Raw genomic sequence first — 24,004 nt, forward strand, 5'->3', positions numbered from 1 at the left:
CAGCAAAATTAAGCTCTGGTTGCCCACAGTGGTAACTTCCTTGATTATGCATTCTTTGATGGGCTGCCTCCACTTCTCTATCTCATCTCCCCATTCCCTTGTGTTTCCTGGGAATCACTATTTGTACTTGCATCATTATCTCAGGGTCTGCTTCTGGGGGAACACAACAGAGACACTGGATTATTGTGAAAATTAAACTTGTAAAGCTCTTGGCATATATTAAGGGATTAATAAATCCATTGTTGAATGAATGAATGAATGAATGAATGAGTGAATGAATGAGGCTTCATCTGCCCTGAGGAGACAGACCCAGAACAGGGGAAAGGAGGGAGAGACCTGGGACCTTAGCAGATAACAGGTGGAGACAGGCTCTCAGAGAAGCTGTCTCTGCAGCACCCGCCCCCCCCCCCCCCCCCCCCCCCGCAAAAAACTGTTGTCATGACTCCATCCCTCCCCCTTCTGAGTTCTCCTCCAGCCCCTCCAGGTGGCTGCAGGTTCAAGGTGTGGCCAGACCACGCTGAGAAACAAGGCATCCCCCTTCCTAAGCTCCCATGTTAACTTACTGCCAGAACAACACCCATGAGAGCGGGGCTGGGGAGAAAAAAACTTGAACAAAGTAAAAGTGACATTTAACTTGTGCCTTTAATGTTCCAACAGAATTTAAATATCATTATAAAATCACAAGCTTGTGCAAAGCTACATTGAGAGCCGTGAAGGGCAGTTTTTCTCTTTCCAGTTCTCCGGGGGCTGTTCTTGGCCACAGTGTCAGCCCCGCACTGCCTGAGGCCCAACCCCCTTCAACTTTCCAGGGGGCTCAGAGAGTGCAAGGGGCTGGCCAAGGCCACAGAGCTCGCCGGCTGCCCCCCATTCGCTGTAGGGCTACTTGAAAGCATCCCCCCAGGGCTCTGGGGGGAGGAGCCGGCCAGCCAGAGCACTTCCAGGACCTGAGGGGCGCTGCAGAGAAGACGCCTGGAGGAGGAGCTAGACCTCCCCTCAGCAGCTGTGCTCCCGCGCTGGCTACACCGCACGGGGGCGGGGGGCGGCGGGCTGTGGCACCCAGGGCTGCTCCTACCGTACAGGCTTAGGTGGGGCTCTGTTGAATGACCCACTCGCCATAGGGGTTGGCGCGGTACAGATCTAAGAGGTAGGCGTCTGGGTCCAGGCGATGCTCACCTGTGGGAAGCAGGGACAAGGAGGTTGAGGTGGTGCTGGTGGAAGATGCTGCTGGCCCACCCGAAGCTCCTCACCGGCCAGGCTCCGCCCTCGCACCTGTGTGAACCTTGGCTGCTGTGGCTCCCAGCTACCCCTGGCTCAGAATTGCCCTCCGCTGACGTCAGATGCCTGGGGGTGGGGCGGGATTATGGCCACCCTCCCTACCTCTACGCTGATGCAGGTGGCGCTCCAGAGCCCCCTTGTGGCCAAGGCTAGACTTCACCCCTTCTCCTCCTTCCCGCCGTTGCAAGGCTCTTCTAAAGAGCACCCCCTCAATGCTTGACTACTCTCAAAGCCTCGTGGCTCTCCACGGCGGTCCCTGCACCGGCAGCATCAATACCTCCTGGGAACTTATTAAAATGCAGATTCTCAGGGCCCAGCCACCTGAGTCTTATCAGCCCTGTGGTGAATCTGACACACCCTTAAAGTTTGAGAGTCGCTGCTCTAAAGAAGCAGCTGAGGACAGCTGCCCTTCTTGGTTCCCACAGAGCCAGGGGCCCCTCAGAGCTGGATATGTGTTTGCAGAATTCCTTAAGGCAGCAGTTCTCAACCTGTGGGCTGCGACCCCTTTGGGGGTCAAACGACCCTTTCACAGGTGTCGCTTAAGACCATTGGAAAACACATATATAATTACATAGTGTTTTTGTGATTAATCACTATGCTTTAATTATGTTCAATTTGTAACAATGAAAATACATCCTGCATATCAGATATTTACATTACGATTCATAACAGTAGCAAAATTACAGTTATGAAGTAGCAACGAAAATAATTTTATGGTTGGGGGTCACCACAACATGAGGAACTGTATTAAATGGTTGTGGCATTAGGAAGGTTGAGAACCACTGCCTTAAGGCATCCATGGCCACAGGTGCAGAGCAGTGGTGCTGAAAAGCATGGCACTAGGCAAAAAATCCTGCCCTCTCCAAGCCAGAGGTCACTCCAGGCATTACTCCAAACTCCAAGATGGAATCCTAAGGCGTGGCCACAAGCTGACCTTTAACCTCACAGCAGGATTCTACCTGGTTTCCTGGGAGACAGAGGCCTGAGGGAAAGGCTCAACCCAAGAGGGGCCCAGTGAGCCCTGATGGTCGGAGAGCTGCAGGGGCCTGGGCTCAGACCCACTCCCCACTGGGAACTTACTGAGATTCCCTCCAACTTCACAGAGGACGATGTCAGCTGACTTCCTCAACCTGCTGCTGCAAGACAGAGAGGAGAGACTCACCGACCTCTTCTGCTCGAGGCTGCAGGACCAGCAACTGCTTCCAGACCTCAGGCCTGGGAGGGGCAGTCCTCACTAATATTTGGTCCCAGCTGGGAGATGAGGCATAAGGGCCTTCCTGAGAAAGCTGGAGCCACGAAGGAGCCCAGCTCCAGAGACATGGAAGAGGCAGGTGGGTGGCACTCGGGGAGGGCTGGTCATGGGTCCCCCACCACAAGGCCCCTACCTGCTGGGTATCAGAATGGAAGCTATGAGAGTGGCGGGATGAGGAGTGAGATGTGGGGACAGGAGCCTGCTGTGAGGGGCAAATTCTGAGTTAAAATGAATTGTGAATATTGTGTGATTATGTATGATAATTATAGTTATCATATAAGTATCATGTAATTACCATATGAATTCAATTCCACAATCTGTTCCCAATTTGCCTGTGGCTCTGGGCAAGCCTCTTCCCCTCTCTGGGCCTTGGTTTTCCCATCTGTACAAGGAGGAACTGGACTAGTCCAAGAACTGGACTAGACACTTGCTAATGACTGACACTGCTAGGTCCATCATGGAGGCACCTGAGCTCAAGCTGTTCCTTGCATCCTGGAATGATAGTTGCATATCAGCCCCTCCTGATCCTCTTTCAGCTCTTTGGCCACACTGCCTCAGGACCTTTGCACATGCAATTTTCTGTGTCTAGAAGTCTTACCTCATTCCCCAGACTATACCAAGTGCCTTGTCTTACATTCACATTGTTCCCTGTATTTCCTATAAAACTGAATACAGTTTGTGACCTGCCCTGTGAACTGCCTGATTTTGACTTTGTGGCTATTTGACACATGTCTATCTCTTCCACAGGGCTATGAACTTGTAAGTCCAGGGCCCCTGACTGCTCTTTTCACTGTGATTCTAGCATTCCACAGGGTACCTGGTCTATAGCAGGCATTCATGAAATACCTGTTAAACTGAAAAAATGAATGCTATTTTCACTTTATTTGAAGCCAAGAGGCTCTCTGAGAAAGTTGGAAAACCCAGTTCTGACCACCCCAGAAAGGGAAAGGTCAACAGCCTGTGCAACTCCCCTTCTGGCCTTCGGCTCTAAGCGGGGACCCCTCCTCGGGATTGCTCCCTGCTCCCTCTCGGAGAGAGGCTCCTGTCTTGGGGAGGTGCCCCTTACCGTGGGAGGAGGCTGTCCTTGTCCTCATTGCCCTCTTGACCCTGTAAACCAGGGCTGAGGCGCCCTGTGAACTGCCTGAGGACATGAGCCACTTTGGTGCTGGGGGTCAGGGGCACCTCCAGGGTATCTTTGATAAGCCAGGCCACCTGGATCTTTGCCACTGTGGGAGTCTGCAGAGAGAGAAAGCTCCATAGGCATGGGCACACACATGCATACCTGGAATTCAAATGTGTGCACATAAATATGCACACACGTGCACTTACACAAATACCCACACTAAAAATAAAAGATGCTCACGTACACATATACACCAGTCGCTTACTCACAGATCATACCTTGGTCCACATACATGACGCCCCTACAAGTGTGCACACACAGACACAGGCACAGAAACATGCGTATAGATGCGTTCATACTGATACACACAGCAGGAGGGCATGAAATGCACCTATGAACACACGCACACTGGTTTATAAAATACTCATCCCCCATGCACATCATGCACAGCGCGACACAGGTCAGTTTCTCAGTTTGGGACTCTAATAAGGAACCTGTTCAGCATTCCTCCCAGGAGCACTCAATATTCTTGGAAAGCCCTTTCCTTCTATTACCCCTTCCTGGTCCAAATCACCCCACACCCCACAAAGTGACTCCCACTTTCCCAACCCTCCGCCAGGCACACAAAGGGCTGCCTAAAATGGGGCAAGGAAGACAGCTTCTAGAAGTCCCTGCACCACGCCATTTCCCTATCCTCAGCGCTGTCATCTCCCCGGTTTCAAAGACACCTGCTTCTCGCTCTGCGGTGGGGCCGGCGCGACCCCTAGTGGCTGCAACCGGAAGCGCAATGGCAGCGAATACCCGGGGGATGCGGGAGCGCTAGGTGCCCTCCCGCCGCCTCTTTCTCCCCGCATCTGGGGTTGGGGTGTGAGCGGGCACTCACCGCCTCGGGGCCATCCCCCGCCTTGTCCCTGTCTGCGTGTGACCTTCGCAGCCAGGTTTTGAGGCCCGCGTCGCAGAGCTGGGGGCGCCTGCTACTGCTGTCGTTCAGGTTTCGCACCTGGGCGACCAAGAAAGAGGAGACCTGGCCGGAGAGAATCGCGTCTTAGCGGGAGCACGGGGCTGCCGGCAGAGGCAGAGCCCGCCAGTCCCTGTGGCATCTTCCTTGTCCCGGCACCGCACACGGAGTTGCCAATACATATTTGTTGAACTTGGAACTGAAGCACTAGTTTGGTGGGAAGAGAGGGGCCATTTGGCCCCTAAAGAAGGCCATGGAGTAGGGGACTCGGAGAGCCCACCCTTGGCTTTGGCTGGAGGCTCCCACACCTGTTGTGGCATGGCTGCTCATGGGCACACTCAGGCAGGGATGTCCCCAAACACACCTGGAGTGGGCTAATGCTTGGAGAATCCCCAGCCAGCCCTGCGTTGGCAAATTCCCACAGGGACCCACACTCCTCTGGAATCAGAAGCCGGCAGAGGGAGTCAGGAGAATCCTGTCTCCATGACCCTGAGAATGAGCATGTGCTCTGGGGTCTGACAGGCCTGGTTCCATTCTGGGCCCCTCTGCTTACTGGCTCTGTGATGCCTGAACAAGATGATACCCATGGAGGAAGAAGGAGGGGGAATTCTCCCATTTTGTGTATCAACATCTATGTTGCCTAAAACTTTTACAGCAAGAAGGCATGTAGGCATTTCTTGATTTTTTAAAACTCCCTTCAATAAAAAGTGTTATAATCAAACTAGAGGCCCAGTGCATGAAATTCGTGCACGGGTAGGGTCCCTAGCCTGGCCAGCAATCAGGGCTGATCAGATTCCCCGCCTCCCCGCCTCCTCCTTCCCTCACTCCCTTAGGGCCCCGCTGTTGCCACTGGTCACCTGCCATGTTCCACGTCGCCCCCCCCCCCCCCCCCCCCGTGGTCAGCACATGTCATAGCGAGTGATTGAACTCCTGGTCTCCTGGTCAAACTCCTGAGGAGACACTTTGCATATTAGCCTTTTATATATATAGATGTGTTTTAGTAGCCACATGACCTCAGAAAGCTGAAGGGGCACAGAGAAGGCAGGAACTATGGGCTGTAGGTGCAGGCCTATATGGGGGAGAGGCAGGGGTTTTCCATAGGGGTGACTCTTGAACTAGGTCAGTGATGGCGAACCTTTTGAGCTCAGTGTGTCAGCATTTTAAAAAACCCTAACTTAACTCTGGTGCCATGTCATATATAGAAATTTTTTTATATTTGTAACCATAGTAAAACAAAGACTAATATTTTTGATATTTATTTTATATATTTAAATGCCATTTAACAAAGAAAAAGCAACCAAAAAAATGAGTTCGCGTGTCACCTCTGACACGCGTATCATAGGTTCGCCATCACTGGTCTAGGTCTTGAAGAATAAGCAGAGGGTCAACACCAAAAAAACAAGCAACCCAATTAAAAAATGGGCAAAGGACCTGAGTAAACACTTCTCCAAAGGACATACAGATGGCCAATAGACATATGAAAAAATGCTCAACATCACTAATCACTAGAGAGATGCAAATTAAAACCATCCTATATAATAAAAGTCTAATATGCTAAGTGTCCGGTCATTCGATTGTCCATTCAACCAATCAAAGCAAAACATGCTAATAATATGCTAAGGCCACTCAACTGCTCTCTATGACATGCACTGACCACCAAGGGGCAGATGCTATGACCAGTAGGTTAGCTTGCTGCTGGGGTCTGGATGATCGGGACTGAGCAAGATGGGCCAGACATCCTCTGGAGTCCTCCTGCGGTCCCTCCCCAGCTGGCCAACCTCCTGCGTCCCTCCCCGGACCCAATCGTGCACCAGTGGGGTCCCTCGGCCTGGCCTGTGCCCTCTTGCAATCCAGGACCCCTTGGAGGATGTCTGAGAGCTGGTTTCAGCCCGATCCCACAGGCCAGGCTGAGGGACCCCACTGGTGCATGAATTCATGCACTGGGCCTCTAGTCTATATATATAAAAGGCTAATATGCAAAATGTCCCCTTGGGACTTCGACCAGGAGTTCAATTGCTCGCTATGATGTGCACTGACCACCAGGGGGCGGCATAGAATGAAGGATGGTCCCAGCCAGCAGCCGGCAGCCAGAAGGCTCCAATTGGTCCTGATCGCCAGCCAGGCCTAGGGACCCTACCAGTACATAAATTTCATGCACTGGGCCTCTAGTAATGAGATATCACCACATGCCTGTCAGAATGGCTATCATCAGTAAATCAGTAAACAAGTGCTGTCGAGGATGTGGAGAAAAGGGAACCCTAGTGCACTGTTGGTAGCAATGTAGTTCGGTGCAATTACTGTGAAAAACAGTATGTAAGTTCCTCAAAAAATTAAAAATGGAACTGCCATTTGACCCAGTGATTCCACTTATGGGAATTTATCTGAAGAAACCAGAAAACACTAATTCGAAAGAATATAAACACCCCTATGTTCATTGCAATATCTGGTAGCAGCCCAAGTGTCCATCAGTAGATGAGTGAATAAAAAAGCTGTGGTACATTTACACAATGGAATACTACTCGGCCATAAAAAGAAGGAAATCTTACCCTTTGCAACAGCATGGATAGACCTGGAGAGTATTGTGCTAAGTGAAATAAGCCAGTCAGAGAAAAACAAATGCCATATGATTTCACTCATATGTAGAATCTAATGAACGAAATGAACTAACAAGCAAAATAGAGGCAGATTCATAGAGAGCAGGCTGACAGCTGTTGCCGGGGTGTGTAGAGCACTGGGGGTGTTGCAGGGGTTGAACAGAAGAGAAAAAAACTCATGGACATGGACAACAGTGTGTTAATTGCTATGGGGGGTAAGGGGAATTGGAGAAGTGTATGGGGGGATAAATGATGATGGAAGGAGACTTGATTTTGGGTGGTGAACATACAATACAGTGTACAAATTGTATTGTGGAATTGTACACCTGAAGTATAATATTGTTAACAACTATCACCCCAATAAACTCAATAAAAAGAAAAAACAAACAAAGAAAAGAAAAAGAATAAGCAGAGGTTACCAGTTTCCATCCTTTCTAAAAAAGTAAGGGAATTCCAGGCAGAGTGAACTGCATAAGTAAAAACTCAGGTGTGAAGTGCAGGCTGAGTGAGGAGAACCAGCTGGCATTTGGTGTGTTTAGAACACAAAGGGGCACCTGGGTGTGATGAGGGAGAAACTGAGAAGAGTCAGAGAGCTTCACTTTCTGGTTTCTGGGATTGAAAATTATCTTAATAACTTTATGGGTGGAGGGAAGAATAGGAAGGAAGGAAAGAACAAAGGAAGGGAGGGAGGGAGGGAAGAAAGGTAAGTGGATCATGGATAGATCGATTGGTGGGTAGGTGGATGGATGAATGCATGGATTGGTTGGTGGGTGAGTGAGTGGGTGGATGGATGAATGGATGGATAAATAGATGGATGGATGCATGGGTTGGTGGCTGGGTGAGTGAGTTGGTGGATGGCTGGATGGATGGATTGGTGAGTGAGTGAATGGGTGGATGGCTGGGTGGGTGACTAAATGGAAGGATGAATGGAGAGATGGAAGGAAGAGGCTACACATTTCTAAGGGAAGTGGCCTGAGCAGCAGTGCTGGGCAGTGCTATCTTGCATCCATGGCAGTCTCAAGTGCTGCAGGGGACTTAGCGTTTCTGTTCCATCCCCCAACTGTCAGCAGGCCTTGCATGTCCACACCACAGAGGGACCTCTTTCCCTATCCCTGCCCCTTGTCCTTGCTTTGGATTGTTACACAGGGCAAGGCTCATAGGGAAAGGGGGTGTTTTGGTTATCTGGCTCAGGCCTCTGTCTTAGGCAGGCCCTGTGTCCATAAGCCTGTGGCGGAACAGGGGTGAGAGTGGCTTTTTCAACATCATTAAAGCTTTGAGGTGAAGGAATCATTTGTGGGAGCTCAGGGAACACCCTTAACCTGGGGTAGACCAGATAGCCATAGATTGGCTGCGAGGTGTGGGAGTGTGGACACCTTTTGGCAGGGGAAAAAGAAGACATAGATCATACATAGGAGCCAACAAAGGTCCCAGAAGAGACACAACTAGGATCTGAAAGGACAGTACCCACAATCATGGATGGCAGGGACAACAGGGCAGCTGTACCCAGAGGAGAAAAAGGGCCTGTGCCTACTACCCAGATGGACAGTGTGTCCCCTCCCCTCACAGTTGGCCTACACCACTCACCATCCAGAGCAGGTCCTGGTAGTGCACCATCATCTGTACCACCTCGGCGGCCCCCTCTGCCAGCTGCTTCTCCCTGCCCTTGAGGAGTTTGGGGGGCTGCCCTCGGTGAAGGAAGAGATTAGGGGCCATTACCGTGGAAACATTCCACAGTGTCATCTTGTTGCTCTGCTCCTGGGCCACCACCTTCCTGAGGAATTCCAGGAGTGCCTGTGGAAGGGCATAGAACTTTCTTCAAATCTTAGCACACCCCTCGTGTACCCTACCTTTCCCAGAACATCCTGCTGTGCTACTTGGGGGCCTTGCAAGGAGCCAGGGACTGGAATAGGGGTTTTAGTTTCAACTTTGCCATCAGCACACTCTGTGACCTCTCTGTCTGTTTCTGGCAAAACATGGCCAAAACTTTCCCCCTTCCCTGCTCCCTCAGAGATTAATGAGACATCGGGGTCACACTTCAACTTCCAGGCAGAAAAGAGCCACCACTCTGGGGAGTGGGTATTTTCTTGGCAAGCCCAGCACAGTTCCTTCACCTGGATCTGGGGTGTCTGAATCTGCCCAAAAGGCAAGGGAAAGAACAGGGAAGCAGAGACAATGGGAAGGAAGGGAGATGGTGGTAATAGCTGCCATTTAGTGAGTGTTCTTTGTGTTCCCGGTCCCTTAGCTAGCACCTTACATGCATTGATCATCTCATTTAATTCCCACAACTCTCTAAAGTAGGTTCTACCATTTGTACCCATTATACAGAGAAGGAAAACTGTGGCTTGGAGAATGTGCCCAAGGCCACATAGACATTAAGGATGAACAGAAGGAGGGAGGATAGAAGGATGGAAAGATGGATGGATGGATGGATGGATGGATGGTTGGTTGGTGGATGAGGGTGGATGGAAGGAAGGAAGGGAGGGAAGGGGGAAGATGTGGGGAGGGAGGAAATGTATTAAACACTTGCTAAGTACCACATCATCTACTCTGTGATTCCTTCTGTATTAGCTCTTGTGTTCCACAAACAATCACACAGATGGTATTATTAACCTATGTTTACTGAAAAGGAAACAAATTCAAAGAGGCTGTCTCTTCAACAAAGCTGAGGCACAAGGCGTGATGGTCACTTGAGCCCCGGTCTATCTGGTTATAAATACTCCTTTAGGGCCTCCTGTGTCCACATCAGACAAGGGTTCCAGTAGACCTGGGGTCTCCTCACAGCCACACCCTAGCAGTATGTCTTGGATTTGACCCAAGGACAGCCAGGAGGGTGCTGGGACCTAAGCCCGGGCTGCACCCCAGCCCCCAGTCCTGAATACCCACTCCCATAATACACAGTGGGAGTTCCCCAAGTATTTCCCAAACTAGTGTTCCACGGAACACCATGCAATGCAATGCTTTCCATAAGAAAAGAGGTCCCTGGACACCTGACTCAGGAACTGCTACACACTCTAGTCCCCCCCAGACATTCGCAAAGCCTTGGCATATCAAGACTCTGAGAAGTCCTGTAGGAACAGATGATCCTAACCTTACTTCACTGACTCAGTGTCCACCCATCTTATCTGGGCAGAGAGCCTTCTCCCTGGGACCAACAATGATGTTGGGCAGTGCACACTCCAGTGAGCACCATGTCCTCTCAGGGCTCATCTCCTTTCTTTAGGGAAAAGGTCTCAGGAAAGACGAGGCCATCACTGTTGGTCATCACTGCACCCCAGCTCCTGGCAGAGTTGTTGAATGAATGAATGAATGAATGAACAGGCACACTTGGAGCCATTACTGTGGCTGTGGGCTGAGATGACAGAGTGGAGGCAGCTGGAGGTAGCTTTCACCTTCAGGGCGTTCCTGTTGGGTTCCGGGAGAATCAGGATGAGCAGGTGGAGGGCCTGCAGGCGCTGCCTCAGGTCAGGGATGTCTGAGGGAAGAGGGCAGACTTGGTCTCAGTCTCTCAGTGAGGCCAGAGACTCTCCCTCAGTCTGAAGCCCCCTCCTTGGGGGAGGGGAGATTCCAAAAAACCCTTCTTTTTAAAAAATGTTTTTTTTAAACATTGATTTGAGAGAGAAAGAAAGGGAGAGGGAGAGAGAGATAGAGATAGGAACAATAATGAGAGAAAAACATCGATTGACTACCTCCCACAACTCCCTACTGGGGATCAAGCCCACAACCTGGGCATGTACCCTGACTGGGAATCGAACCAGTGACCTCTTGGTTTATGGATCAACACTCAACCAACTGAGCCACACCGGCCAGGGCAGGAAACCCTTCTTTTAAGGCCTAGAACTGTTTCCTGGGCTAGTGTTAGCTCAGACAGAGCCCCAACCAGTGCTGGTCTTGAGGCTCGCTATACCGTGTGAATAAAAAATAACACACACATGTGCATGCACACACACACATACACATGCACATACACATGCCCAGACATGTAGCCTGAGAGGTATATCCCAGGGTCAGAAATGCAATTGGTTCGCCTCGTCACACTGCACACGCACACTCATGCACATTCATAGACAATGCACACATACATGCACACACACACAATACACATGCACACACACACATGCCCTTCCTCTCCCATCAGGCAGGGATCAGGTAGTGCCATCTTCCCACCACCTTCCCTCCCAGGCCATCAAAAGCTCTTCTCCCAAACGCAAAGGGCTGGCACACTCACTGGGCACCACGGCGAAGGCCGGCAGGTACTCAGCAGTGAGCAGAGGTGCCGGCAGCTCCCGGATAAACCTTTTGAGCAAATCGGACGCATCATTGTGGTGAACCTCGTCCCAGCTAAACAGGCCAGTGTAGAAATCTCTCTCCAGCTTTTGTTCCAGCCCCTGAAGAAAAGAGGGGCACTAATGAGAAGTTGGCTCAAGGCTCCAGGAAAAGTTGCTCCACCACATTCTCTGGGCCTCAGTTTCCTCATCTGCAAAATGGGGACAATAATAGCACTCTTCTCATAGGAGTTTTGTGAGGATTAAATGGCCTAATGTGTGTAAGTCACTCAACAAATGTCAACAGTCTCAAGCCTATGCTATATTGTGCCACCTCTAGCCTTTCAAACCCTCTTGAATTCCAGACCCAAACAGAGACCAACAGGCCGTGAACTGGATTCTCTTCAGGATTAACGCACACGTGAGGATGCTGGGGGATGCAACTTCAACGAGCGGGGGGAAGCCAAGCCATTACCTTGACCCTGGCCTGCGATCCAGGCACTCTGAGAATGCCTTCCATGTCCAGCCCCCTCTTTTCCAAACAGGACAGCAGCTGTGAGAAAAAGAAACCACCATTTAAACCAGCAACCACTGAAAAGTGGGATTCAAACTGGTGTGTTTGTCTCCCAAAAAAACAAGGCAAAGAGAGGCGAAGAACGGCTTTCTTAGCCACTCCCATGAGCCAAGCATTGTTCTGTGAGCTTTTTCCCCTAAATATGCATTTTTCTCATTCAATCTCTAATAAGAGAATACTGTTATTCTAACCCCACTTCACAAACACTGAAAGGCAGGCTCAGAGAGGCTCAAAAATCCAGGGCGGGGCCGGGCCAAAAAAAAAAAAAAAAAATCCGCCCAAGTCTCAGCTAGCATGTGTCAGAGTCAGAATCGGAACCCAGGTCTCCTGATTCTGAAGTCCACATTGTATCTCCCAGGCCAGCCATCAGGGTGCCCAGGGCCAGCCTCTGGCTGGCTAACTGAGCCCAATCTGGGGACAACTTACAGCTTGAAGTACCAGCGGCACCTGGGTGCTGGGGAGGGCTTTGCGGTCAGCTTCCAGCAGGGCTTCAAGGGGCACCCCAAAAAGGCGAGTTTCTGCGGGAAGTCCAAAGAGTAGAAGGGGTGTTTCACTTCCTGGAATGACAGCTGGGCTCCAGCCTGCAACATCTCCTGGGCGACTAGAATCAGACTCCTTTCCCTGTGTGAGGCCTGAGCTCTGGAGGGTGGCTGAGCTCAACCTGCTCTCAAGCAGAACACGAGGCCTCAGCAATAATGAGAACATTGGATGCATCACAGAGCAAACACCTCAGCTGGATAAAGAGGTGTTGAAAGAAAAGGTGCTGCTGCCCCGGGGAGCACTGGGTGCCAAGTGTAACAATGGTCTGGGGTAGAGGATTTTGCTCAGCAGGGATGGACCAAGTTCCAATGAAATGTACTTCCCAGGTCTTCTCAACCATCCTGCCTTGCAGGCTTCTCAGATAAACTCATCTTTCTAAGTCTATCGGCAATGTTCTTCCTTCTCATTCACTTGCCTACCCCTTTCTCTACCAAACCCCTTCTCCTGGTCTACCCATCCATCATCCTCTTGTCTTTATCAAGAAACAAACAAAAAATTGCAATGCATCATGTTGACAATGATGCAGTGAGATGAACAGTCTCATACACTATTGAAGGGTAATATATACCCGGAACGTCACCGGTATATTCTAAAACATTCTAAGATGCATTCAAAGTGGAATGTGCAGCAATGAGCCCAATCTGGGGACACCCACCAACATCTGAGCAAGAGTAAACAATTGTTGATTTAAGTCATGAGTTTTGAGGTTGCCTGTTATATAGCACTATTGTGGCAATAGCTGAATGAGACGAAAACTCAGAAATGTCCATAGTTCTATACTATAAAGTGAAAAAAGGGTGTATAGACATGGGGTGGGGGTGGAAGATGATACTCTAAAAGCGAATAGTGCTTACATCTGAATTATATTTTTCCTTTTTGGATTTTACTCAAATTTCCTACAGTGAGTAGGAACTGTTTTCAGATGCAGAACAAGTACATAGAACTGAAGGAAATAAAGCAGCTAAGCATATTCTGGTGCAAGATTCCCCACGCAACTCGCTCAGTGAGAAAGCCAGGACGTTAGTCACAGGGCTTTGAAGTGCTGGACTGCTGACCTGTTGCCTTCTGCTTCCCCGCCTTGCTCCTCTTCAGGTCCAAGCCCAGGACGTCGCAGAGCGCAGTCAGCTCGATGAGGGCCAGGGCGGCGATCTTCTTCAGGTCCTGCGAGGACAGGTCTCCAATCCTCGTCAAGCCAAGTCTGCCTTTGGGGATCCTAAACTTCTAGGGAGGGAAGCAGAGACAAGCAAGCCAGATGTCCTGTAAGTGTGTTGAGGCCCCGCCCCCACCCCATCCTTCACCCATCCCACCCCCAGGCGGTTAGAGGGAGAAAGAACAGAGTGGATGAGAACAGGGGCTCAGGGTTTCATCCCAGGTTCAAGTCCCACCTCCACCTGACCTCCACCTCACATTCTGAACCTCTAATTCCCCATTTGTAATCATACAACAGTGCTTACTTCATAGTTTTTGAGGGTAAAATGGGCTAAGGGGAATAAAGGGTGCCAAGCACATAACAGTAATGGGAAGCTCTCTTTACTGCCTGTATTCCAACCTGAGGACTGGAGGAGAGGGATCACCCTACGGGTCTCTTATTTTGCTTCTATTCTGATCCTTTGTTGCTCTTCCTCACCCCACCTATCCCTATCCTTCCTCTGCCATACCCCAACCCAATGCTCCTCTTCCTCAATATTGATTGAAAAATAAATGATGTTCGACCGCGCCATCTAGAGGTAGGAATGGGGATCTACAGGCATATTCCGCCGCGCCTTTCCCCACCCCCTCCCCAACCCCACCCCACTACTGCCATAGGTGAAAAGTCGAAAACAGCAAGAGGGAGGGGCAAATGTGTTTGGTATTTGCCTGGAGGACTTGACCAGATTATGCCCCAGTGCCCATTCCAGTGCTAAGGGAAAGGAAGCATGCTGTGGTTGTAGGTCGTGATGTTATGGCTATAAGACAGCCCATGCTTGCTCTACGGTGCATAGAGCCAAACTTCCTGGGTTCAAGTCCTGACTTCACCTGTGAGTTTGGGTAAATAATTTTACCTTTCTGTGTGTCAATTTTCTTACCTGTAAAGTGGGGCTAATAACAGTATCCACTTCACAGGGTTTTGGGGGGAGATTAAATTTGATAAAGTGATAAAACACAGTGCCTGACAAAGTAAGTCCTCAATTATTATAACTATCACTATTTTTTTAAAAATATATTCTATTGATTTTTTACAGAGAGGAAGGGAGAGAGATAGAGAGTTAGAAACATCGATGAGAGAGAAACACCGATCAGCTGCCTCCTGCACACCTCCTACTGGGGATGTGCCCGCAACCCAGGTACATGCCCTTGACCGGAATCGAACCTGGGACCTTTCAGTCCGCAGGCCAACGCCCCATCCACTGAGCCAAACCGGTTTCGGCAACTATCACTATTTTTAAGTATTTACACAATTGCCGTTAACATACCAGATGAAATTAAATCATGTATGTATAGTATTTGGTATATGCCCGGTCTATGGTAAAAGGTCTATATGTGGTATCTTCGGCATTATTAATTATTATCATTCATAGTTTAATGGGAAAATCAAATCATCAAGGATAGAAGATATAATAATGTTGAACATTAATTATCTATGATGCTTTAGAAATAGAAAGTCAGTCTTTAAAAACTTCGACACACCATGGTTACATAAGAGACTATGCCTGGGAGAAACCAGGTGAGTAGCACATGGGAACTCTCCTATTTTTGCAACTTCTTGTGACTCTAAAATTATTTCAAAGTAAATAGAAAAATTTGCGTGAATGAAAGCACCTTTACACTGCAGTAGAGGTTACTGCACTTTCCCTAAGGAGTAGAGAGGAATGGTCAGCGGGGAGCCTGGCCCCCGCCCCCTGGGTAGCATCCTCACCGGCAGGGACCCCTTGCTCCAGGCACAGGTGCCTCCCGGGGGCTGCCTGCCCCTCTGCAGGAGCAGTGCGGCCTGTTCCGAGTAGGCGGAGTCCATGTGGAAGGCGTGCTCCATCCCAGCCTGTGCCTGCGGCCCCTCAGGCTCTGCTGCTGCGGGGAAACAGGACAGAGAGGCAGTCAGCACCTGCCGCCTCCCTGCCTCCTGCCCAGAGCCCAGGGAGCAATTTCTCAGGCTTCGGCCCTTCTCAGTAGCGACTGCGTAAGACCAGGGGGCTGAGATCGTGACCCCAGAAGCAAGTTCTTAAGCTGAGGACTCAAGCCCTTTGCCCCAAGAAGTGATTTCCCAGGATCAAAACCCCAGGACCAAATCAATACCGTTAGGGATCAGATCCATTGCCCCAGGAAGTAGTTTCCTGCTAAGGCCCATTGCCCCAGGAAGTAGTTTCCTGGCTAAGGCCCATTGCCCCAGGAAGTAGTTTCCTGGCTAAGGCCCATTGCCCCAGGAAGTAGTTTCCTGGCTAAGGCCCATTGCCCCAGGAAGTAGTTTCCTGGCTAAGGCCCATTGCCCCAGGAAGTAGTTTCTAGCTAAGGCCCATTGCCCCAGGAAGTAATTTTCCAAGCTAAGGTCCATGGGTCTGATGGGAAAACCCACTCAAGAGCCAACCTTGCCCCTTGGGCTTTCTTCCTACTGCCCTGAAGCAGGGAAGGCACGGAACCAGCAGGAGGAGAAAAACGCTCAGAGGTATGCACCTTCCTTACCTCACAGAGCAGCCCTGTGCAGCCTGGAGGACTCCCAGGGCCCAGGAAAATGAAGGCCACTTACCTGGAGGAGACTTAGGGCTCCCGGAACTGAGCAGGGTCCATTTCATACCTGAATCCCCATTCTCTGAAGGCATTTCCTAAACAAATTACAGACAATTTCCAATTAATTCTATTTCCCAACCCTGGGAAATAGAAGCCATTCGTGACCCTGTCTTCACGGATGGAGCAGCTGAAGCGCAGAGATCTTGCCCCCGCCCCGAGAGGGGGAGCTCTGGCCTGGGCCTCTCTGCCTTCAATGCCTATTGCATTAAGCACATGTCATGCCACTTCAGCGTGTACAAAAGAAAGAATAAAATGCCTGTAACTTCTCAGGTTACAAGTGTCGGCAGGATATACAACTGATAAAAACATATTATAATTGTCCTGACAATATAGAAAGAACCTAAGCTTTCAGGCCCAGGCAAGCAGACATGGTGGCAACAGGAAATGCACACACAGCGGACAGCCCTGCCTGCAACCTGGGGACACAGTGGCCTGCAAGCACCCGCCAGCACAGCCTTGCAGCAGGACCAGCTTCACTGAGGGTGTGAATGGGCCCAGCAGACAGGGCCTGCAGTCACCCTTGTGCTGCTGACTTACCCCTGCCTTGAAGCCCCCAAAGATGTCCCTGACATCTCTAACAGGTGCCTTGGGGCGTCTTCGTGCTGAGCGGGCGTAGATGTCCAGCCGGCGGCGCACAGCGGCCACCTGGGTCTGTGTGAGGGTGGACAGGAGCCCCCGGTGATGACTGTCCAAGCCCAGGCCACCAAGGAGGTCTGACAGGCCTGTGTCCTGCAGCCACTGGGATTCAGTTTCTCCTTCTGCCAACAGAGGGAGACCATCCAGATAAATACACACAGCTACACTCTCCGCCACACGCACTGACCGAGTCACATGCAGAAACACACACTCAACCTGAGTGCAAGAAACACCCACACATCTGACCACAAGACTCACTAACACCAACCACACTCTTCAATGTGGAGAAAACCTAACAAAATATCAGAGAATTTGGGGGTCCGGATGGCATTAAGCAGTATCTGGATTTAAACCTATACAATCATATTCTCTTGGAGACAGCAGGCTGAGGAGGGGTGCCTGCATTGCTCTGCCTCTGGAATGTAGCCATGAACTCACTCCCCCTCCCAAATCTGACAGAGATCACCACAGGGTCACATGGGCCCAGCGTGGAGAGCACGGGCAAGCAGCTGCTGTCCCCTGGAAAGTCTCACTCTATTCAAGACCTTATCTGTGTTGGAATAATCCCCTCAACTGTGTTTTGTAAGGAAACGGTCATGGTCTTACAGCAAAACCATTCTTCCAAACTGTGGGGTGGTGTTGAGACTGCAGGTCCCTGGGTCCCACCTCCAGAGATTCTGCCCTAGAAGTTCAGGCTCAGGACCTGGGAACCTGAACTTGAACTCTCGCCTTCCCGCCTTCCTGTCCAGATGATTCTAATACAATGGAGTCTTCAGATCACACTTGGGAAACACTGGTGAGTTCCGTCTTATTATGGGGAAAACAGACGAGAACTTGGGGAGGAAGCTGTACCCATGTGCGAGCTGCTTGCTGGGGTGCCCAGTTTGACCAATTAGTCAACCGAGTGCTGGTGGTTCAAAATATCAGAACTGCTTTCACGGCAGGAAGCCTGAGCTGTGGCATGTACAGATGTTAACCCACCGCATTCCCCATGCACTTGGGAACCAAACAAATGCTGCCAGGGCGGCCACAACGTTGTGGGTCCTCCCCTGACCTGTGCCAGCTGGTGAAGGCACCGATCCCACTGTGATGCCAGGACCTGCTTCTCTCCTCTCACCACAGGATCTCTTCCAAACACCAGTGTTTCCTGAAGGTTCCTAGGAGATCTGAGTCTCCCCCATGACCACACATGCTGTACACCATGGGCTAGCACAGCTGACTCATAGGCCAGATCCAGGTTTCTGTGCCCATGCCCTTTCATTCCCTCACTCATCGAACACATGAGGAGTACAAGAATGGGCTTGGCTCTGTTCTAGGCCTGAGGGTATAGCAGCGATAGGCAATGGCCCAGACCTCTTGGAGCTTACATTCTACTGGGGGACACAGACAAAGCACAAATAAATGCACTGTGTCATGTCAGGCACGGAGATGTGCTCTAACGGCAAATAAGGTGGGCCAAGGGGCTAGAGAGTGAGGGGCAGGGTGCTGTTTTACTTAAGGAAGTCAAGATTTCCAAGGAGGTGACATTTGAGCCCAATCCTGATTGGAGAGAACAAACCAGGCAGATCCCTGAGGGAAGGGCGCCCCAGGCAGAGGGAACAGTGAGGACGAAGGCTCAGAGGCTCGAGTGTGCTTTCCTGGTCAAGGAAGCAAGGAGGCCCGAGTGGAGGCAGAAGTGGAGACATAGGAAGACGGTGGGAGGGCATGAGGCAGAGGGGCCTGGGGCTGATTTTGTAAAGCCTTGTAACCTGTGATGTGTAGGTTTTGCATGTCCCCAAATTCTTTGACACACACCCCATTAAGAGGTGGGTCTAATTCCCTCCTCTGGGATATGGGCTGGGCGCAGGAAAACAGGGTGCAGCAGAAGTGTCTCTGCCTGCCTTCCAAAGCCGGGTCATGAACGGCGAGCCGGCTTCTGCCTCTTCTCTCTCACTGTGTCTCTCTGTTTCTCTGTCTCTCTCTCTCTCCTCCCGCTCTTGGGACCCAGTTGCTTATCTGTAAGGAAGCCCAGGCCCACAGAGAAGCAAACAGTAGGCATTACAGTCCTAGATGAGGCCCAGCTGACGTCACAGCCACCACCAGACTCAGAAGTGAGAAATCCTTTGAGACGACTCCAGCCCTGGCCACCATCTGATTGTAGTTCCACGGGAGCCCCAGAGTGAGGACTGCCCAGCTGAGCCCTGCCGACCCCTAGAACTGTGACACTGTGAGAATAATGATGATAGCTGCTTTACACCGCTCAGTGTGCAGCGGTTGATTATGCAGTATGGATAACAGATACGCTGAGAGAGGTGGGGACACCTGTGGGATGTTGAGCAAAGGATTTAGGATTCCACTCAAATGTTAGCTCCACGGGGAGACTGTTTTGTGTTCACGGTTGTATCCCTGGTGCCTAAAACAGTGCCTGGCAAGAAAGGGGCAATTATACACGTGTGCTGAGTAACCTAATCTAAGGAGGGGCGTCATCTAATTTAGGATGACAAGGGAGTGAGGGGGGGAGCAGGGAGGTCAGGGAAGAAGCTACTGCAACAGCCCGAGAGAGATAAAGCCCTTGCACGTATGGTCTGTGCCTGGAGCTTGCACATGTCTCCCCTGCCACAGGGGCCTCCCTCCGCCCAGCAGCCCCTGCCAGCACTCCTCACCCTCTGGGGGCCGGCCTTCGCCCCCGCTGCCATCCTCTTTTCTCAGCTCATCCCTCTGTTGGATCCGCTCCACCTCCATCCAAAAGCCATCCAGGGACAAGCTCTCGGCCGAGGACACCCGGGAGTGGGAGCGTTCTGCAGGGCATGCTCGCAGGGGGTTCTTCTGCGGGAGCTGACTCACTGGGCTGGACGAGGGGCCAGAGCTGCAGCAGGCGGGAGGGAGGAGAGAAGTCAGGCAGAGCCCCGCTCACGATGGGGTCTGTCCGGGGCTTGGAGGTTCTCCAGAAACCGGTCTGCGGTTCCTGGGAGCTGGGCGAGCTTCCTGAGTAAACTTCCCAGGGGGGACAGACACACGGCCAGGCTCGCAAACTGACCACTTTACCCATCGTCCCTGAGAATCACGTGGACACAGATGATGCCCAGAGGGTGGAGAAAGGCCAGGCAGCACCGCTTTGTCCTACCTTCCTGGGCAAGGCAAGCAATCCTGGACCCGCAGAGGGTAGCATGAACATTGATGAGAGGGAGTTAAACACCAGGACACGAGAGGAAATGACAGTGCAGCGCCTGACTCATCTCACTGAATTTCTACCCCAAATGGCAGGTATCTCCTTCGCACCCGCACCCCCTTATCTGTGAGTCTGACTCCCACAGCCCTGGTTTCCCTGTCTCTACCATGTGACCACCTCGTCCCCTGCTCTCCAGCCAGATCTGAGCAGACCAAAGTGCCAGTTCACAGAATGCAAAGAAACAAAAATTAAAAGTAAAAAAAAAAAAAAAAAGGACCAAATATTAGGTAAGTGCTAACAAAAAGGACAAACATATCAATATCACTTCCAGATTAAGAATTCATTCCAAGGGAGGGAAAGAGAAAATCCACAAAGAACCTATGCCAGCCTCTAACCTGACCCACCCCAGCCTTGTCACAGAAACTGGAAGTAAAGAAAGAGCTGCCAGAAGTGTGAGGTTGGCGGACACGCGTGGGCCTCAGTGTTGGCTATTTCCCCGCAGGAACTGATTTTCCAGTTGCAAGTTTGCAAGTGCCCCAGTCTCTCTCAGACCTCCATGCCTTTGCATAATTTGTCCCCTCTACTAAGGCTGGGCTTCCCCAGTCCCAGCCACACATCCCTTCTACCGCCGATCTGGCCCATGATTGCTGCACTCAAGGCGGTCTTAAAATGAGACTAGGGCCCAGCGGGCGTGGCTCAGTGGTTGAGCACTGACTCATGAACCAGGAGGTCATGGTTCCATTCCCAGTCAGGGAACATGCCTGGGTTGCTGGCTCGATCCCTAGCAGGGGACATGCAGGAGGCAGCTGATGAATGATTCTCTCTCATCACTGATGTTTCTATCTCTCTCTCCCCCTCCCTTCCTCTCTGAAATCAATAAAAATATATTTTTAAAAAATGAGACTTGGAGAGAGAGGGAAAGCATCTCTGAAAGCCAGGCAAATGCAGGAGGTCGTCAGCATTGTTGGGCAAGGGGTGGGAAAGGGATGTCACCACGAGCCCGAGCCCGGTGGGTGGAGCACAGGGGCGGTGACCACAGTGGCTGCCTTCCCAGCCTCCTTCCCACTCACCCCGCTCTGTGTAGCAGGCATGACCCCACCCCAGCCTCGTCACAGAAACAGGTCCAGGCCGGTTTGGATTAAGAGCCATTGTGTGAGTGCCTGCTCCTGGGGACGGCATTTCTTGGGGGTGACGAACATGTTCTAAGATTGATTGTGATGATGGTTGCGCAACTCTGTGAATATACAAAAAACCGTTGGACTGTACACTTGAAATGGGTCAATTGTATGGTGCATCATTTTCTTATCAATAGAGCTGTTAGTTAAAAACAAAAGCACCGTTGTGCGCATTCCTCCAGCCACAGGAATTATTCCCCAGACAGAAGCACCCGGGACTTTGGTGGGGATTCTGGGGTACAGACAGCTTGCTCCAGACCTGGCTTACAGTCAGTCTCCTCAAGGAGTGGGCAGTCACACAGGGGGACCCAGGCTTTGGCCAGAGTGGGTGCCACACACAGCAATAGAAAGAAGTGTTCACACTGGGCCCTGGGGGTCCCCCACCCAGGGCATGTTGCCGAAGCACCCTCCTCCGGTGTGCGGCGGGGTTCTTACCCCGTGACAGGCGCTTGCGTGTTTTCATTTGTATCACAAGTGACCCTGCGACAAGCATCCCCGTGTTTACTGCCGTGGCCCTCTGTGCAAAGGTGACCGTGGAAGAGCGAGTGCCAGAAGCGGGATTGCTGAGCCAAAGGGTTTTTGCCAAATCGTCTTCCAAAAAGGATTGTTCCATTGGAGCTATTTGGTTGTTTTTGTTTGTGTCTGTGGCCCAGGACAGGGAGCTAATTTTTCTCCTGCTGCCTACCTGGTCTTTGTCTTGTGGGGTTCTGTGCCCTGGGGTCCCTGAGGCTGTTTTTTTCCCACAGCCGGAGACCCCATCCATAGATGTCCCCCCAACTTCTGGAGGTGGGTTAGTACCGAGGCCAGCCGCATGGATGTGGGGCTGCACAGTCCTGCCCAGGAGGCCTCCGGCGTGGTTAGTGCTCTGCTATCGCCATGTCGAAATGCGTGATAATTTTTGAACAAAGGCCCCGTTTCATTTTGCAGGTGGCCTGTCCCGCCAGTACCTCACCCATGCACCCATGTGCCTTTTCCCCAGTGTCCTGCCCACATACTGGGCTCAACTCCAAATTATAAACACTTCCGTCCCCAAACATACGCCGATGTGGTCAAGCAAAGAAATCTCAAGCCTGCCAAGAGCCCAGAAGAGGAGGCCGGGCACACAGCCTGTCCGCGGCAACAGCTTGGCTGTCTCCACCAGCAGAAGCTGAACTGGAGGCCGATTCCCAGTTCATTATGAAGTTGGCTGTTCCGCTCTATTTATGCTTTTGGGGAAACTGCTTGTCAGCATGCCTCCTGCCAATGTGGTTGCCCCCTGCTGGTGCACAGCTCCGCTTCCTCAGTGGCTTTGTCATTCGCTTGGAAATTACCAGCATCTGCGTGCTTTTGTGACACAGCAATAAAAAGAGTGAGTAAACCAAAACAAAAGTGATCAACTGTGTCACCGCTTCACAGCCAAGCAGCGAGAGGAGGGCGATCGCCGCCTTGGTGAACTTTTTGAGATCAGGTGGGGGCGCAGGAAAAACCAGAAAGGAAATAAAACCCCGACAGTTCTAAAGGCGTCATTGTTCCAAGCCCACATTTTGCAGTGTGGCAACGAGACCCCCATTTAGTCAGAGAATGGGCCTCAGCACATCCACAAAATCTGTTCTGAGCTTCACAAACAGCCCACTTTTTTTGTTTCAATTTTGATGGGGGATGGTGCCCCTTTGGATGTAACAGCCTATGCCGCGCACAACCTGAGCATCAGTACACAGCAACCCTGCCACCTATGAAGCAATCCCATGGGCTGGGGTCGGGGCTGGGCAGAAAAGAGATACGAAAGGCAAACTCTGTGTTTACACTTTTCAGGATCATCTTAACTGAGTTCCTCAAATCTCCATAAGACACCACCAGACGGACTGGCTCATTCAGGGGGCGTGCTCATTCTTGAATTGTTCAGCGACGCTCACCGCATTTCTTCCACATAATTCCACTAGAGCTGGTCTCTGGGTCACAGAACTTTCGAGTGTGACTATTTGTGTTCTGGACCACAACAGTAACAACACTTTGACATATGATGTGTACAAGTTAGCTTCCTGACTCAGACCTGGGGCTGGGCCAGGAGATGGAGGAAGGCACGGGAGTGGGTGCTCCCTGCAGCTGGGCCAGGTGGGCGAGAGCCAGAGATGCATGAGCCCTGCTGAGCCGAGGAGCTGCATTCCAGGTGTGGAGACCCGGCCCACAGGCCAGTGAGTCTCAACCCTGAGTGTGCACCTGAACCACCCAGCTGCTTTTCAAACTCCCAGGGCCCAGCCAGTGCCCCAGACCAAGGGCAGCAAAAGCATCGGAAATGGGAGCTGGGCACCGGCATTGCTTGGAGCTGCCCAGCCGACCGCATTGGGCAGCCAGGCTGGGAGGCACTGTGGGAAGCGTCGGTACACGGCTGGGTTGAGAGACCTGCAGAGGAGTTCCCAGGAGTGGGGAGGGAATGGATGGATTGCATCGAAATTCTCACCTGGCACTTCTGGGAGGGGCAGCCTGCATTTCTGAGATGACTGAAGGAGATTAAGGTTCTGCCCATGACCTCTGAGATGACAAATGTACCCGACCGGAAGATCAGGACCAGCCAATCTCTGTGTGGAGTAGCAGAGAGGCCACCCCACTGAAGTTCAACACATTTCAAATAGCTTGCCATCATTTGGACACGAGGAAGTCTCACATTTTAAAACCCGCTAATTCCAGTGCTCTCCACCACAACGCAATCAAAAGAGATGATAATCCTGGGC

The 24,004-nt window shown here is 51.3% G+C and overlaps 1 protein-coding gene across 1 annotated transcript; it reads right to left on the reverse strand.

Moving 5' to 3' along the window:
- Positions 1-646: 646 nt before the first annotated feature.
- ARHGAP40 (Rho GTPase activating protein 40) lies at positions 647-21,259 on the reverse strand (the record flags this gene model as incomplete). The annotated part of the gene is made up of 15 exons (XM_070419517.1): positions 647-1,173; positions 2,356-2,411; positions 3,594-3,763; positions 4,534-4,674; positions 8,787-8,993; positions 10,592-10,674; positions 11,428-11,587; positions 11,940-12,017; positions 12,465-12,556; positions 13,634-13,799; positions 15,475-15,623; positions 16,297-16,372; positions 16,875-17,095; positions 19,616-19,818; positions 21,192-21,259. Coding segments are annotated over 15 exons (1,962 nt in total), but the record flags the coding sequence as incomplete, so codon positions are not given.
- Positions 21,260-24,004: the final 2,745 nt, after the last annotated feature.

The sequence above is a fragment of the Myotis yumanensis genome, unplaced genomic scaffold (assembly GCF_028538775.1).
Source record: "Myotis yumanensis isolate MYYU_CA2020_CCGP unplaced genomic scaffold, mMyoYum1.0.hap1 SCAF_7, whole genome shotgun sequence".
Taxonomy (NCBI): Eukaryota; Metazoa; Chordata; class Mammalia; order Chiroptera; family Vespertilionidae; genus Myotis; species Myotis yumanensis.